This window comes from Equus quagga, chromosome 2 (genome assembly GCF_021613505.1).
Source record: "Equus quagga isolate Etosha38 chromosome 2, UCLA_HA_Equagga_1.0, whole genome shotgun sequence".
In the NCBI taxonomy this organism is placed as follows: domain Eukaryota; kingdom Metazoa; phylum Chordata; class Mammalia; order Perissodactyla; family Equidae; genus Equus; species Equus quagga.
The window spans coordinates 123783933-123798792 of NC_060268.1; the positions used below are offsets into that span (position 1 = coordinate 123783933).

General features: G+C 49.3%; 1 protein-coding gene across 18 annotated transcripts in view; it reads left to right on the forward strand.

Annotated features, from left to right (window-relative positions):
• The window catches only part of CAMK2G (calcium/calmodulin dependent protein kinase II gamma), a 55099-nt gene extending 40370 nt beyond the window's left edge, over positions 1–14729 (forward strand). For 4 of the 18 annotated variants that reach the window (XM_046652873.1, XM_046652872.1, XM_046652877.1 and 1 more), the window contains 8 exons: positions 3675–3743; positions 4944–4988; positions 6424–6472; positions 7682–7795; positions 9774–9849; positions 10218–10312; positions 12003–12247; positions 12735–14729. In XM_046652873.1, coding sequence (XP_046508829.1) covers positions 3675–3743; positions 4944–4988; positions 6424–6472; positions 7682–7795; positions 9774–9849; positions 10218–10312; positions 12003–12235 — 681 coding nt within the window. In that variant the 3' untranslated portion in view covers positions 12236–12247; positions 12735–14729. Of the gene's footprint in view, positions 1–1541; positions 1575–3674; positions 3744–4943; positions 4989–6423; positions 6473–7681; positions 7796–9773; positions 9850–10217; positions 10321–11305; positions 11365–12002; positions 12248–12734 lie in introns of those variants that run through there. The other 14 variants (XM_046652879.1, XM_046652883.1, XM_046652886.1 and 11 more) reach the window with 7 other exon arrangements.
• The last annotated feature ends 131 nt before the right edge of the window (positions 14730–14860 follow it).

Sequence of the window (14860 nt, forward strand, 5' to 3'; positions counted from 1 at the left end):
AACTTATTCCCCGTTTGGTGGAGCAGGCAGCTGAGAGTGTTCTGCCTAAGGCAAGGTCCAGGTAAAAGCCACCTGCACTGACCACAAGCCCCTGGACATCACAAGAGCCAAGACTGGGCCTGGTCATTGCCCCTACAGAGTCTCACTGATGGGATTCTGGGCAAGTTAGAAACCTGTACTCTGTTTTAGCCTGGGGAGAAACCAGAATCAGCAAACCCAGTTCAACTCAGCAAGAGTTTGTTGATTGTATGCTAACTTGAAGGCACTTTGCTAGGCATTATGGAAATTCATGTATATATGAATGTGAGGCAACTCTCTCTTTTTGAAAGATAATTTTGGAAGTAAATGCTCCTCTTCTGTTTGGGTATATATGACAGGCTAATGCAAAAGAGGCCTAATTATATTTTTACTTTCTTTTTCTTTAGAGCTAATTCTAAATTATGGACCACTCTTTTAAATACTTGTAGTCTCCTTTTGAATGTAATACATTCCAAAAAATGTCTTCTAAAGTAGAGTGTCAGCTTCTTGAGGGCAGGAACATTCCTCTGACATGTTCACTGTGCCTAGAACAGCCCTCAATAAATATTTGTTGGATATTGTTAAATGAATATGCAATAATCAAGCAACAGACAGACGTGTTACAAGAGGACTTCTGTCTCCCAGCAAGATAATTATAAAATTCCTGATTACCTTTTACCTTTTAGACACAGTCTTCTGAGATGTATTTTCAGTGTTCCATGTGGTCTTTATTTTTCTGCTCCTATTTCACATCTGAACATAAAGTCCTTGAGCATCTGGTTGAGGCTAAGGAAGCACTGCTTTCAGCATTCCACATGGTTTACATCTTTGTGTCATTGTGATCACTGCCCTTTTAATCACCAGCACTCCTATTTTTCCACTTCCCATTAATTGCAAAATGCAATAAAACATTGAAATTTTTTTAACAAGCATGGCCATACCAACAAAGAAAGGGATGCCAAAATTTAACTGTTTGCCAGATGATTTTCAAAAGCTCCACATCTTTATCTGAAAAGCAGTTTAGGGGCCAGTGAAAAGTCTAGGTTCAGAAGTCAAATGTTATTATTAGAGCTGAGGATGACCTAGAGTAGCTTTAGCTATTTACCTGGTAGCTGCTCACTTGAATTTCAGGCAGACCTCGTAATGAGAGAAAATAAATAACTTTAGAGGTGAGCTAGCCTTATAAGCCCAAACTTATAAATTGGCAGCAAAAGTTACTTACCCCCATAGATTTGTGACTTAATCTACTTAAGAAGCTTTCTCTGATCAAGGCCGAGACATCTCAGAACATACTAAATCTGTGTTTGTGAACCTGACAGCAAAGGAGTTCTTCCTCTCCCAGGGTCTGGAGGGGTGTGTGTGCCTGGCAGTCTAGGTGCTGTTTTAACCCTTGTGGTGCTGGACTCCAGGTCTCCTCCTTCCATTCTTTTCTCCTGAGGCAGAGCCCACGCTGGTACACTAACCTGCAGCGTTTCTGTGCTTCTCTTTCCCCTTCTCTTTCCCTTTTGCTGTGGTGTGTCCAGAAAAGGAAGTCGAGTTCCAGCGTGCACCTAATGGTGAGCCTTGCCTGCCCACCCATCCGCCTACTCCATGCTGCCTGCGCCCGCCTGCCAGCCACACAAACCCATTCTTCCGTGTGCGTGTGCTTCACTCATCCTCACTGCATGTCTGTGATGTGTGGGCAGGTGTGGCCTGTCCTGCCAGGTGGGGGCCATTGCCCATGGTCACCCAGTGGCCTAAAATATGGGCACTGGAATGTGTGGTATGGCACCCCCTGCTGCAGAGCTTGGACTGCCTCCAGTAGCCCAGGGCAGGAAGTGAAGCTGGTAGGGACTTGGGGCCAAGTGGCAAGCACAGGGTGAGACCCTCACTCATGTCGCTCAGGAGGAGAGGCCCTGCTCACTGGGCATGAGCAGCCACTTCCTACAGACTGGCAGCCCAGTGGGCATCTGTGTGGTGGGCAGAAGAGTTGGTTGTAGGCTCATGGCTCTGAGCCTCACTCTCCTGGCCTTTTCACTTGTGCAAGTGCCTATTAACAGGCTGTGCCCAATGTTTCATCCTTCCCACCCAGCCCTCAGGGGAAACAGCTGAAAGACTACAGAGAATGCATCTTCTTTCTCATGGGACACAGGGCATCAAGGGGAACACAGCAGCCTGAATTATTATGAAACCATCCATTAAAGCCAGAGGTAGGGCCGCCTGGGTGACATCTCAGCCCTCTGCAGATATGGCAGGTTTTACGTACACCCTGGAGTCCTTTTCCCTTGCCAGGGTCTTTGTCTCAGCTGGGCTTTGCAGGCAGGTCAGTCTCCAATGAGCCCCAAACAGATCAATGTCAGCAGCTGAGCTAGGAGAGCTCTGCTACTTCCTGGGAAGAATGGAAGAGAGCAGAGCTGATGTGAGGTTAGACCCACATCCTGACTACTCCTGGGACTCCTCTTCTCCAGCCTGCAGAGTTCAGTGGAGTCTTGTAGCATTTGGTGCCTGGCTTTAGATTCCATGCCTAGCCCTGGGTTTGGGGACCTCTCAGCTATTGACAGCAAGCTAGGGGTGGACAGCTTCAGATCTTGTCCAAAGGGTCATAAAAGAGGCCTCCAGGCAAGAAGAAGTAGGACAGTCTGGATAACTTTCCGTGTGTGTCTTAGGAAAGGAGCACGTCCTATTTGTCAGTGTGTCCCCACTTGCGCCCTGCACAGAGATGGTAACTACACATTTGTCTCTCTGCCTTTTGAAGAACTTGGAGGCATCAGGCTGCTCTTTGGTGGTCACCAGCTCCACTGGGACTCCCTGTGAGACTTAGTACCTTGGTTAGGGGATTGTAAGAGGCAGAGAGCGTTGATAGGACTCCCCGCCCTGGAGATCAGCCTCCTTCCTTCCTGGCCATCCTCCGACCCCAGTCCCTTGCTGTGCCACTCAGTGTAACATTTTGAAAGGCAAGGAGATACCCCAATAGTCTGCTGCTGTTAGGAGTGTTGGCCTGCTCTTTCCTGGGGGCCAGGTTCTGGGACTGCAGCCACAGCCCCCACCTGGATTCACCTGACGCTCTTTGTAGCTCTGTCCTGCTTCCTGGGGTCAGTAGATACATTTTGTATCCAAAGCCAAATTCCACCCCTTTCCTCTCTGGACACCATTCCTAGGCCAGATTTTCTTTCTCTTCTTGTTCCTCTTCTTTTTAGATCAGGCTTCAAGCTGGTATTTTAAGGGGAAGGAAATGCAGGTGGCAGGTTGAAAGGGCAGCAAGAGTCTACCCACAGATAGGGAACCCAGAATTTCTGAATTTTGTTCTGCTTTCATAGAAACCCCCCTCCTTTCCCGCTATAAAGTAAGAAGAAGATCCTGAATTTCTTTGGGTGAAATATGATTGTGCAATGACATGGCATCTAGCATGAGCAGAGATTTCTGGAGAGATCCTGTAAAACAAGTCTTTGGGCTGGTCCCACATTGAAGATGCCTCCAGAGCTAAGTCTCTGGGCCCCTACAAATACTCCCTTCTCTGATCATCTCTCCAGCTGTTATTCCCATCCGCATAGTGTTATGGAGGCCACCTCAGGCCTAGCTCCTCCAGGCCAGGCCAGGGGACAAGGGAGGTCTGGGAGTCAAATCTGAGCAGCTTTGGTAACTCTAGAGGAACTAAATCATCTGTTTTCTTGTCTCAGCCACAGAGCAACAACAAAAACAGTCTCGTAAGCCCAGCCCAAGAGCCCGCGCCCTTGCAGACGGCCATGGTACCTCCTGACTACAGCTTCTCCGCCCCTGCCCCTGGCTGCCTCTTGCTCCTTCCTGCTTCCTCTTCTTGCCCTCCCTCCTCGGCCTCCTCGGCCCTTTTCCTTTCTTATCCCTGTAGAGCAGGCTACTTTGTGTACTGCCCTATAGGCCCTTCTCCCTCATTGTCCCGCTTGGCCATGCTCCGTCCTGCATTGCAGAACTGCTGCTCCTGCTCCTTTCGCTGTTGGGGGGAAGAGTGATCAGGGCTCTCAGCTAAACCTCCCAGCCCCAGGTTGGGCCTCCAGTGGGTCTGCTGTGGGGGCCGGGAAGGTGAGTTACTTATCAAAGGAGAGGGTAGGAGCTTTCTTGGGACTTGTACATCAGTTCTTGGTGGCCTCCTTATAAAACCTGCCTCAGCCTCTCCTTTGCAAAGCCATGAACAGGAAACAGGGCTGGGATCTCCCACCTCTGGATGGTGCTGAGGTCTCTGGGTTCCTTGAGAGCCCCATGCTGCCAGTGCTTTCTGAGTTCTCTTTGGGCTCATCCAAGGAGCACTGTATGCTCTCAGAGCTCCCTCTGCTAGCAGTGGCTAACTAGAGAGTTAGCAGGGGGATGACTGAGAGAGAAGGAGGGGTAATTGTGCCTGCTATTCCTTCTACTTCCTGCGGACCTTCTTGTTGCCTGACATGGTGCTGTAGGGACAGGAACTCTGGGGAAGGCAGAAGGTGGGTGAAGCAGGCAGCTCTCTGGGCTCAGCTTATGGGGGGGGAGGGCGCATCCTGGGTCTTTCTGGAAGACCTTAGTCCACTTCCCCTTTGTCCCTGCCTCCCGCACACCCCTTGGTGAACACTGTTGTCAGGGCCTGGCCTGTGCTCTCAGCCGACAGCTCTTCCAGTGTACTTGTCCCATGGGGAAAGAAAACTCACAACTAGCAGGAATTGGGGATAGAGGCGCTTGTCCTCTCAGCTTTGCTGGTACCTGCTTCCATTAAGTGCCAGGCTTCTCCTTCTTACCAGCCAATGCTGTCCCCCAAATCTGGGGTTTTCCAGCTGCCTGGGGTCCAGTTGAGCCAGGATATTTTGTCTTGTAAAAATGGCTGGTAGGCAGGCCTCGGGTCATCACAGGGTCTATGAGGGTACTGGAGTAGGGGTGGGGTCCCTCAGGGAAGAGCTGTACATCTGTCCCCAGGTCAGGAAGGTAATTTTCATCTTCTCTCACAGGAACCTCAAACCACTGTGGTGCACAATGCTACAGATGGGATCAAGGTGAGTGGCTGCTGAGCCTGTCTCCTGCTTTCTGGTCAGCAGGCAACAGGTGAGCTGGGTTTAAGCGTCCTGTAGATGACAGTCTACAGGCTGTATCTCGAGGCCAAGGTGTTTGCAGAGTCTAGGCTATGGGTAGTGTGTGCCTGCTTGTCGCTCCATTCCCAGGAAGGGTGTTATACCTCAGTGATTCTGAGCTTGGGCTTTGTAGTCAGACAGACCTGGGTTTGAATCCTGACCCTGGGCCACTGGACAAGTCACTCTACTACTCTGCACCTCTGTTTCCCCATCTGTAAATTGGGGATAATACTAGTAAAATCCTCCTCTATGACATGAAATTTAAGTGAGAGCAAACATTAGCTAGAAAAACAGGCAGGAGTATACTCAGAGCCTAGAGTCTGCTCCATTGCCTCACACCTTTATGCCCTCAATGACCTGGTCTCCTCCTTTTACAGAGGTGACAAGATAAAAGTCCCTCTCCACAAGTGTGAGGAAGGCAGATAATAAAATAAGAACCAAATAAATAAGATAAAATCCAGTACTGATAAGTACTATGGAGAAAATGGCATGAATTACAGAGAAAGAGTGAGCAGAGCCTTTAAGTGGTTAATGAAGGGCCTTCCTCAGGAGGCAACATCCTAGCTAAAAACTAAACAACGGGAAGGAGAGAGACAGGCAGAGTGCCCTAGACAGAGGGAACTGCAAGTGCAGGGGCTTGGCATGTGTACCTAAGAGAAGAAGCAGAATAGAAGAAATCAAGCAGAGCTAGGAATGTAGTGAGCAAGGGGGAGAGTGGCAAGAGGGAGATGAAGTTGGAGACCCAAGCAGGGCCTACTATGTAGGACTTTATAGGAGTTTGCCTTTTATTCCAGCAGCGATGAGAAACTATCGGAGGTTCTTATCAGGGGAGTGATACAGTCTGATTTACACTTTGGCAAACCACTCTGGCCATGTTATAGGCAAGAACTTTAGGGAGGAGGCAAGTGTGGAAGCAGGGAGACCAGGAAACTGTTGTAGTAGTTCAGGTACCAGATGTTGGTAGGTTGGAATCAGGTTGTAGCTGTGCATTTGAAGAGAAGAGGTTAAGACGCAGGATTTATTTTGAAGGTAGAACTGACAGATTTTATTTTAAATTGGATAACTGAGATATGAGGGAAAGAGAGAAAGAGAAGAATTAGCCTAGAATCAAACCTAGAAGAGGACTCTAGATGTTAGCCCAAATAACTGGATAGATGGTACATTTACTGAGTTGGAGAAGACTAGGGAGGGGGTTTGGGAATCCAGAGTTTTGTAAGAGTCAGAATAACAAGGGTGAAAATAGAAACTTCTATGGTTCCTGCTTGCATCTTTCATAAGAGCATATACTTTGCTTCTGTTCTTGGCTCCTCTGGTTTGCAAGGGCCTGAGTGTATAGAAACACATTCTTTTTGGCCTACAGGGCTCCACAGAGAGCTGCAACACCACCACAGAAGATGAGGACCTCAAAGGTAGGTGTTGGCCCTTGGGTGGAGTAGGGATCCCAGCAGTGTCCCAGTTGGCTCCAATGGAGTACTTGCCTTATCTGCCCCCAGAACTGAGCTTGGTAGCTACTTATACCCCTGGAGAGGGCTTGGCATAAAAGCTACTTTCCATGGGCCAAGGTATGAGGCCCCTGTCTGCTGTTGCTGGGCTGGGCAAGAGACTTCTCTTCTTTGACCCCAAGTCTGGAATAACTAAACTAGAGGTTTTTCTGAACCTATCTGGGGCCAGGGCTCAGAGAAATGTTCCCGTTGCTGATAATGATGTGACATCCCACAACAGGGACATCTTGAATCTCCACAGAAGTAGCCCACAAATGTGAGTCATTAGTAGGTGACCAGTGATCCCAGTTTCCCTAGGACTGAGGAGATTCCCAGGATGTGAAACTTTCAGTTTTAAAACCAGGACAGTCCTGGGCATATTGGGATAAGTTGGCCACTCTCATCACAAAGCCTTGGCATGAATGACAGAATCAGAACCACATTTGACCATGTCCTGGTGGTCTTGTGAGGACTACCAGCCTAAGCTTGGGCCTGGCCAGAGTGCCAGGGGGTGTTGGAGGGCATGGCGGGCCAGACCACTGGGAATCTCTGTCCCGCTCTTTGGTTTGGCCTCCTTGAATTGCTCCCTTTGCCTCCAGTAAGTGACCTTAGGCCAGGCTCTCAGAAAAGATGGAGGAATGTCACAGGACATTGCTGAGAGAACATGACCAGGGGCAATAAGCAGGCACTAAACCTTTGGGAACCAAAAAAATAGAAAGCATAAACTTATAAGGCAGTCAAGAACAGTACCTCCAGGACTGCTGGGGTTAAGATCAGATCAGTTCTGGCAATGCTGGCAGGGTAAGCAGCTCCTTCACTGTCAGGCTCTTGACCTTGTAGCCTAGCCTCCTAGAACATCTTCCCCGAGAGCAAGGGTCCTTGTACAGGCTGGTTGAAGGCTCCTCTGGAAGCCACAAGCCCAGGTCTGTGGACCTCTCTGGGGCTTTCAGCTGGGAGGCCTCTCTGGCAGAGGCGGCGGCATGGGATGTGGTCTAGTGTCCACAGCAGCCCAAGATGTCACCTTGTCCCAGCTCTGCAGTGCCATGGGCTCGGGTCCTGTCCAGCTTGCTCGCTCACCTGCCTTGTTCTGTTTGTTTTGGCTGCTCTGCCTTGCCCTGCCCTGCCCTGGCTGCCTAGCTGCCCCGCTCCGCACTGGGAATGGCAGCTCGGTGCCTGAAGGACGGAGCTCCCGGGACAGAACAGCCCCCTCTGCAGGCATGCAGCCCCAGCCTTCTCTCTGCTCCTCAGCCAGTAAGTGTGAGGGAGGCACATTCTGGCTTCCGTCTCCCTAGCTTTCCTGGAGCCCCTCAAGGATTCTCTCCCCTACCCCCCACCCCGAGCTGTCAGCCCAGCCCAGCCATCCATTTTAGTAAGCTTCAGAAGCTCAGCTTCTGCTGGGTGGGAGAGCTGACTAGAGGCGCTGTTAATACCAGGCATAAAGAAGAGTGGGTGGAAGAACATGCTGTGGAGGGAAGGAGTAAAAAGCCACTGGGCTATGTAGTGGGCCTTGCCTCAGCACTGAGCCAGGAAGAAAAGCGGAGACAGAAGTCAGGTCCAAGGTGGTGGGAGCGGGGTTGATGATGAAATTGCAATAGTTAAGAAACCATGTTGGGATGAAATGTAGTGCTTCCTGAGGCTCAGCATAATATCATACTAAGAGCTTGGGGTGAGACAGACCTCAATTTAAATCCCAGCTACACTAGCTACAAGAATGTGTGAAGTATCTTAACCTCCCAGAGCTTCAGCTTCCTTATCTATAAAGAGGGAATAAAATGGCACCTACCTCATAGCACTGTTATGAAAAATAAATGGGATAGTAGAATGTCTTAATATGATGCCTTGCCGGGTTAATGGTAGCTTGTATTTATATTTTCAGTTGTGTCTGTGTAAAGGATGCCTTTGCCTGCTTCTTTTACTGCTACCATCTATCCTTTTAGAGTTTCTAAACACAGTCCTCTTCACCCACAAGGCCCCAGTCAGGTCCTGCAGATGGGTTTGGTGGGGTTGGGGGGTGGTGTGTGGGGGTGTGTGTGTGTACACATACCTGCTTGCCTCTAGAAAGTGGAAAGAGCTTGTTGGTTCCCCTAACCTGCTGCTTATTTGCCTGGAGCTGCCCCGCTGGTGGTGCCGATGGCTGTGGGGTCCCTTCCTGGCTGAACCTTTGGCTGTGCCCTTGGTTGTGCTGTTCTAATGCTCGCATTTGTCTTGCAACCCCTTGCTCCTGTGAGGAAAGGCTTGTGGCCTGGGCCAGCCTGGGGGTCTGGTCAGGGTTAGCCCAATCTCAGTCTGAGCCCTCCCTTACCCTGCTGGTGCCCTCTGCTAATAGTGGTGCTCCCTGTGAGTGGCCATGAGTGCAGGATGTCACCAGCAGTCCCTTGGCTTGGGATGGGGTGGCGATGGGGGCTCTGAGGGCACCAACTCTGCCGGCCTGTCAGTCTGAGCCTTGTCTTGGTTTTCTGAGGGACACATCCTGGCGTGAGAGCTGATATGAAATTTAGAGCTTTTCCAAGGCTTGTCCAGGGTAAACGGAGCCATCTCTCTGGTGAGAGGCTCCATTTAAAAAGAGTGTTTATAGTTCCAAGATCCTTTATCCCCGAAAAGCCCTGCAGTTGAGATGAGCAGGGTGAAGATAATTAAGCATCCATCTGAGGGCTCTGTTCATCCTTTTAGAGCCCTCATCCCTGGCTAGATTCTGCTCTCAGGCTGGCTGTTGCCCAGGGCTAGGTTCTCAACAACAGTGACTGTTGGGGCTGGGGGAGGTGGGGGTGGTAATTGAGACCTGACTGAGTCCCTTCAGGTGAGAGAAGTAAGTAGGTGGTGGAAACAGCCATTTTGTTGTAAGAGATGCTTCTTAGAGAGACTGAATCTGCTGGGGATGGGATACACAGACCCTGGGCAGATTATTCATGATGTGCCGGGCTCCTCAGCTGTTAAAGGCAAGAGTGTTTTCTGCATCCTGGTTATTGATAGAGAGGGAGGCAAAGGCCAGAGAAGCATAACTAATGGCTGGGCTTCAGGAGAAAGGTGTTGTTAGCTCTACAGACAACAAAGGGGGGCTGGAGAGAAAGGTAGGCTCACTTTTCCCGCAAAGGGCCTCAAAGACAGAGAAGAGGGATGTCTTTGTCAAAGAGATCACAGGGGATTCTCTAAAGGATTGGGGAGGGCTCTCTGTCACTTGGGAGGTCCCCAGTCCCATGCCAGTAAATCATTGGATTTTTTTTCCCCACAGTGCGAAAACAGGAGATCATTAAGATCACAGAACAACTGATTGAGGCCATCAACAATGGGGACTTTGAGGCCTACACGTGAGTAGAAACCCATTTCCTTGAGACCCAAATTGTCTCTTGAGGCCTTCCCTCCTCCTAAAAAGCTGCTAGGACCTGGGAAAAGGGAAGGCTGGGCCCTTTGGCATAGTGTCTGAGTTAAACACCAGGCCCCTAATCTGGGAGCCCTTCCAGGTAGATGACTATGATTGAGCCCTCCTGTGGTGTCCTGGCAGTAGGCTGAAAGGGCAGAGAAAAATGGCTCAGCAGGCAGGCCCCTAAGATCTTAGCCATCTCTCAAGCCTAGCCCACAGCTAACCTGCTGCAGGACAGACACCACTAACCAGGAAGAAAGACAAGTAATTCCCATAGAAGACTGACAGGCTGCTTTCTTTTTTTTTTTTCTGCAGGAAGATTTGTGATCCAGGCCTCACTTCCTTTGAGCCTGAGGCCCTTGGTAACCTCGTGGAGGGGATGGATTTCCATAAGTTTTACTTTGAGAATCGTGAGTGGGTTCGTGCTGCTGATATACTCCTGCCTGCCCCTTCACCCTCCGTGCCTCTGTCCCCACACACCTTCTCCTCTTCCCAGTTGCCTACTTTTCCCTTATTTGACCTGCCTGCTGCACCCTGGTCCGTGTGCTTGCCTCCTTGTGCCCTGAGGATGGTCTTAAAGTGACAGCTTCGAAAGCCCTGCCCCAGAGCCCCACGTGCCCTTTCATTCTGCAGCTGCTTCATGGCAGTGCCAGTCGTCAGAATCAGGGTCACTGTATTTCTTGAAGCCTCACCTCTTTCCAAGATGATTGGGAACCATTTGAGATTAGGTTGAGATGATCTCAGCAAGTAAGAATAAAGTTATGTGTCTGCAGGTTTCCCAGTAGAGGAAATTAAAACCAGGATAAGAATGTGCAAGCAACAGGGCACTGTTGGTGATTTGTGGCTAGGGTCCTCCTAAATATCGAGGGAGATAAGAGTCCTGTCTCTGGGGGTGTACACTCTCGACAGTTTGTGGAAGTACCAAGGGACCAGAAGCTGAATCATCACCACCTCCCATCTTTCTCTCCACTCTCGAAGACCCTCCCCCTCCTTATTTTTTTTCTCTTCTTTTCTACTTTATCCTGGGCCTTCCCCATCCTGCCCTGAGTTTTATTTTATCACTGTTTTTTCTACTAACTCTCCATGTGTCTACTGCAAATGTAAACCCTAGGCTATCTAAGTAATTCTGTTAGCCAGAAGCAATTCCAGAGTTCATAGAACTTCTAGGGAAGGTCTCAGATGGCCCCGTCTAACATCTGAATTGAACTAAAATGTGAATCTCAATAAAAGCAACACAATTCTCAGTGTTTGCTGATAATGGCAGTGCAACTTCTTTTGGCTTTCCCCCAGAGGAGCCTGGGAACCCTGGGAATATCTGAGCTTGCTGCTTTGTTGATTCTGTTTTAACTTTGGAACTTTTTTTTTTTTTTAAAGATTTTATTTTTTCCTTTTTCTCCCCAAAGCCACCCGGTACGTAGTTGCATATTCTTCGTTGTGGGTCCTTCTAGTTGTGGCATGTGGGACGCTGCCCCAGCGTGGCTTGATGAGCAGTGCCATGTCCGCGCCCAGGATTCGAACCAATGAAACACTGGGCCGCCTGCAGCGCAGCGCGCGAACTTAACCACTCGGCCACGGGGCCAGCCCCCAACTTTGGAACTTTTTTAAATCACAAATCAACTTTCAATATTTTAAGTTCTTGATTTGCTCTACAGCCCTAATTAGGAAAAAGCCAACCTTTATGAAATCTAAACATCAGCCTGGCAGAAAGGTCATAGGCTTTAGTTGAGTCATATGGTCCTGAGTTCAAATGTTGTGTGATATGGGCAAATTACTTAATCTCTTCGAGCTTGTTTCCTTATCTAACTTATAATGAAGAAAATAATATTGACCAAGCTTACAGCACATGCATGTAAAACCCCAGCACAATGTCTAATTAAAATAGCAGCTGGTATTATCATTATTCCTCACCTTTCTCTTCCTTTTTGGTAACTGAGACTAATGTGATGGGGTTTCCTGGCCTCTGGAAGGAGTATGGGGGACTTGGAGACTCTCAGAATGGTTGCTGGAGAGGGTGAGACTTGGAGTGCAGGCTGGGAGGAAAATGCCCGTTCCCAGGCCTGACGCCCTACTACCTACCCCACCCTGCCCTGCCCCCTACAGTCCTATCTAAGAACAGCAAGCCCATCCACACCACCATCCTGAACCCACACGTCCATGTGATTGGGGAGGACGCAGCTTGCATCGCCTACATCCGCCTCACCCAGTACATCGATGGGCAGGGTCGGCCTCGCACCAGCCAGTCGGAGGAGACCCGGGTCTGGCACCGCCGGGATGGCAAGTGGCTCAATGTCCACTATCACTGCTCAGGGGCCCCTGCCGCACCGCTGCAGTGAACTCAGCCACAGGTGCACCTGGTGGGGGTGGGAAAGGGCTGGGACAGGTGGGGTCAGAGGAGGAAGTGGAGGTTGAGAGGTGGCATTGGGGGAGGATAATGGGCCATCCCAGAAGAGTAGCAAAGGCTGGACAGAGTGGTTGTAGTGAGTTATGCTCTGAAATCAGACAGACTTGAGTCCAGCTCCATGACTCCAAATTGAGTGACCTTTGACAGGTTACTTCCCCTCCCTAAGCCTCAGTTTCCTTAGCTGTCAAAAAGAGAGAAAGAGTGGTGCCTACCTCATTGAGTTGTGAGGATTAAATAAGATACTTAAAAGTCAAGCATTTAGTTAAGTGCTCAGCAAATACGAGGCAATGTTATATTTAAATACTAGCTTCTCCCCCATCCTTCACCTTCTTAGGCAGACTTGGCCATGTGTATAGTGTGTTTAAGTCCCTGGAACTCATCTGTGTGCTTATTGTCCTCTGTTCCATTACCACATCTGTCCTCTTTGACAGGAGCATTAGGAGATCCCAGCTGGAGGTCGAACCTTTGCAGCCAGTGGCTCTGGAGGGCCTGAGTGACAGCAGCAGTCCTGTTCGTTTGAGGTTTAAAACAATTAAATTACAAAGAGGCAGCAGCCAATGCACGCCCCTGCATGCAGCCCTCCCGACCGCCCTTCGTGTCTGTCTCTGCTGTACCGAGGTGTTTTTTACATTTAAGGAAAAAAAAAGAAAAAAGATTGTTTAAAAAAAAATGGAATCCATACCATGATGCATTTTAAAACCACCGATAGTCCTTGGGCTGGCAAGAAGGCAGGAGTTTATGTGATGCCCATCCTGCATGAGCAGTGGGCTCACCTACCAGCCCAGAATAGGTGAGCTCAGTCTCTAGCCTCCATGGACTCAGAGGACCAGGCAAGAACTCTGACAGAGCTTTGGGGGCTGTGATGTGATTGCAGCCCCTGAGGTGGCCTGCCTGCCCCAGGTCTAGCAATGGACTTCTTCAGAACTTGCATATGGACCTAGAATGAGGCTGATGAGAACATCGTGGCCATCAGACCTACTTGGGAGAGAACGTGGAGCTCCCAGCCTGCTTTGGAGGCAGCTGAGAAGCAGTGACCTCAGGACTGAGAAGCAGTGGCCCAGACATTGCTGTACTGTTCCATTTAGTGTAGATGGGAAGAGAATTGGTGCTGCAGAAGTGTGTCCGCTACGAAGCTGATGAGAAACCTTGTGTTAGTTTGATATGCACTCATCCATTTTTATAGGATGCACAATGCACGTGGGCCCTGATAATGAGGCCCAATCCCTGCAGCTGGGAAGGGGGATGGGTTGCTGCTTTGCTTCATGTTTGTTTTCTTATAACTTAGCAAGGAGAGAACAGGCCCTGGTCAGGGCTCCCCTTGCTGCCTTTGGCAGTTCTGTTTCTGTGCTGATATGGACCATCTTTGTCTTGCCTTTTCATGGTGGTGGTCCCTGTGCTGACCCTCATCTGGGCCTGGATCCTCTGCCAAGTGCCCCTATGGGATGGGAGGAGTGAGGCAGTGGGATTGAGTTGATGGTTGTTTCTATGCATTCAGGCTGCCCTCAGGGCTGCCTCCCTTCCTCTTCCCTTGCTGCACGTCTGTCTCTTTTCCTATCTATGAGATTTACCTGACTGCTCTGGCAAGAAGAAGAGGTGTCCTCTTTAAAGGCCTCTTTACTGACGAACTGAAGTATAGACTTACTGCTGGACAATCTGCATGGGCATCACCCCCCCTCTACCTGCATGTGCCCACAAAGAGGTATCCAGAGCCAAGGCTCCTACATTCATTGTCCCTCTCTGTGCTCAAGGAGTTCCATCCCAGGAGGGAAAGATCTATACTCTAAGCAGATAGCAGAGAAGATAATGGAGGAGCAGTTGCTCATGGCCTTGGTTTCCCCCAAGACAACTGTGTAGACTTACCTGCACAAATATCTGCACTATTAGGGGAAAGGTGGGTAGACTCCAGCTCCTTGGACTACCTTCAGGAGGCACAGGAGCTGGGAGAAGAGGCAAAGCTACAGATTGACCTTGGAGCCAGCTGAGAAGAAAGCAGACACAGGTGCTGGTGCTTGGATTTAGCCAGGCTCCTCTGAGCACCTCATGCATGCCCTAGCTCTTTCCTGCCCTGCAGCCTGCAGTACCAGCACGCAGACACCTTCACCACAGGGTTTGGTTTTGCTGGCTTGAAGATAAATGGTCTTAGAGTTCATTAAGACCCATAGCTTCATATGGCTGCTCTGGCCCCACTTCTTAGCATTCTTACTCCTCTTCTGGGGCTAATGTCAGCATCTATAGACAATAGACTATTAAGAAAAAAAATCACCTTTTAAACAGGAAATGGAAGGCATTTGATGCAGAATTTTTGCATGATGACATAGAAATAATTTAAAAATAGTGTTTGTTCTGAATGTTGGTAGACCCTTCATAGCTTTGTTACAATGAAACCTTGAACTGAAGATATTTAATAAAATAACGTTTAAACAGTCCATTGTGTTACTGCTGTTGAGGCTAATGGCTAGAGGTCTAGATTTTAGCAGCCTGGTTAGAAGGCTTCAGATGGAGAGATGTACTTTCTCCGACTCTCTTTGGGCCCATTTTAGAATAAAACTTCCTTATA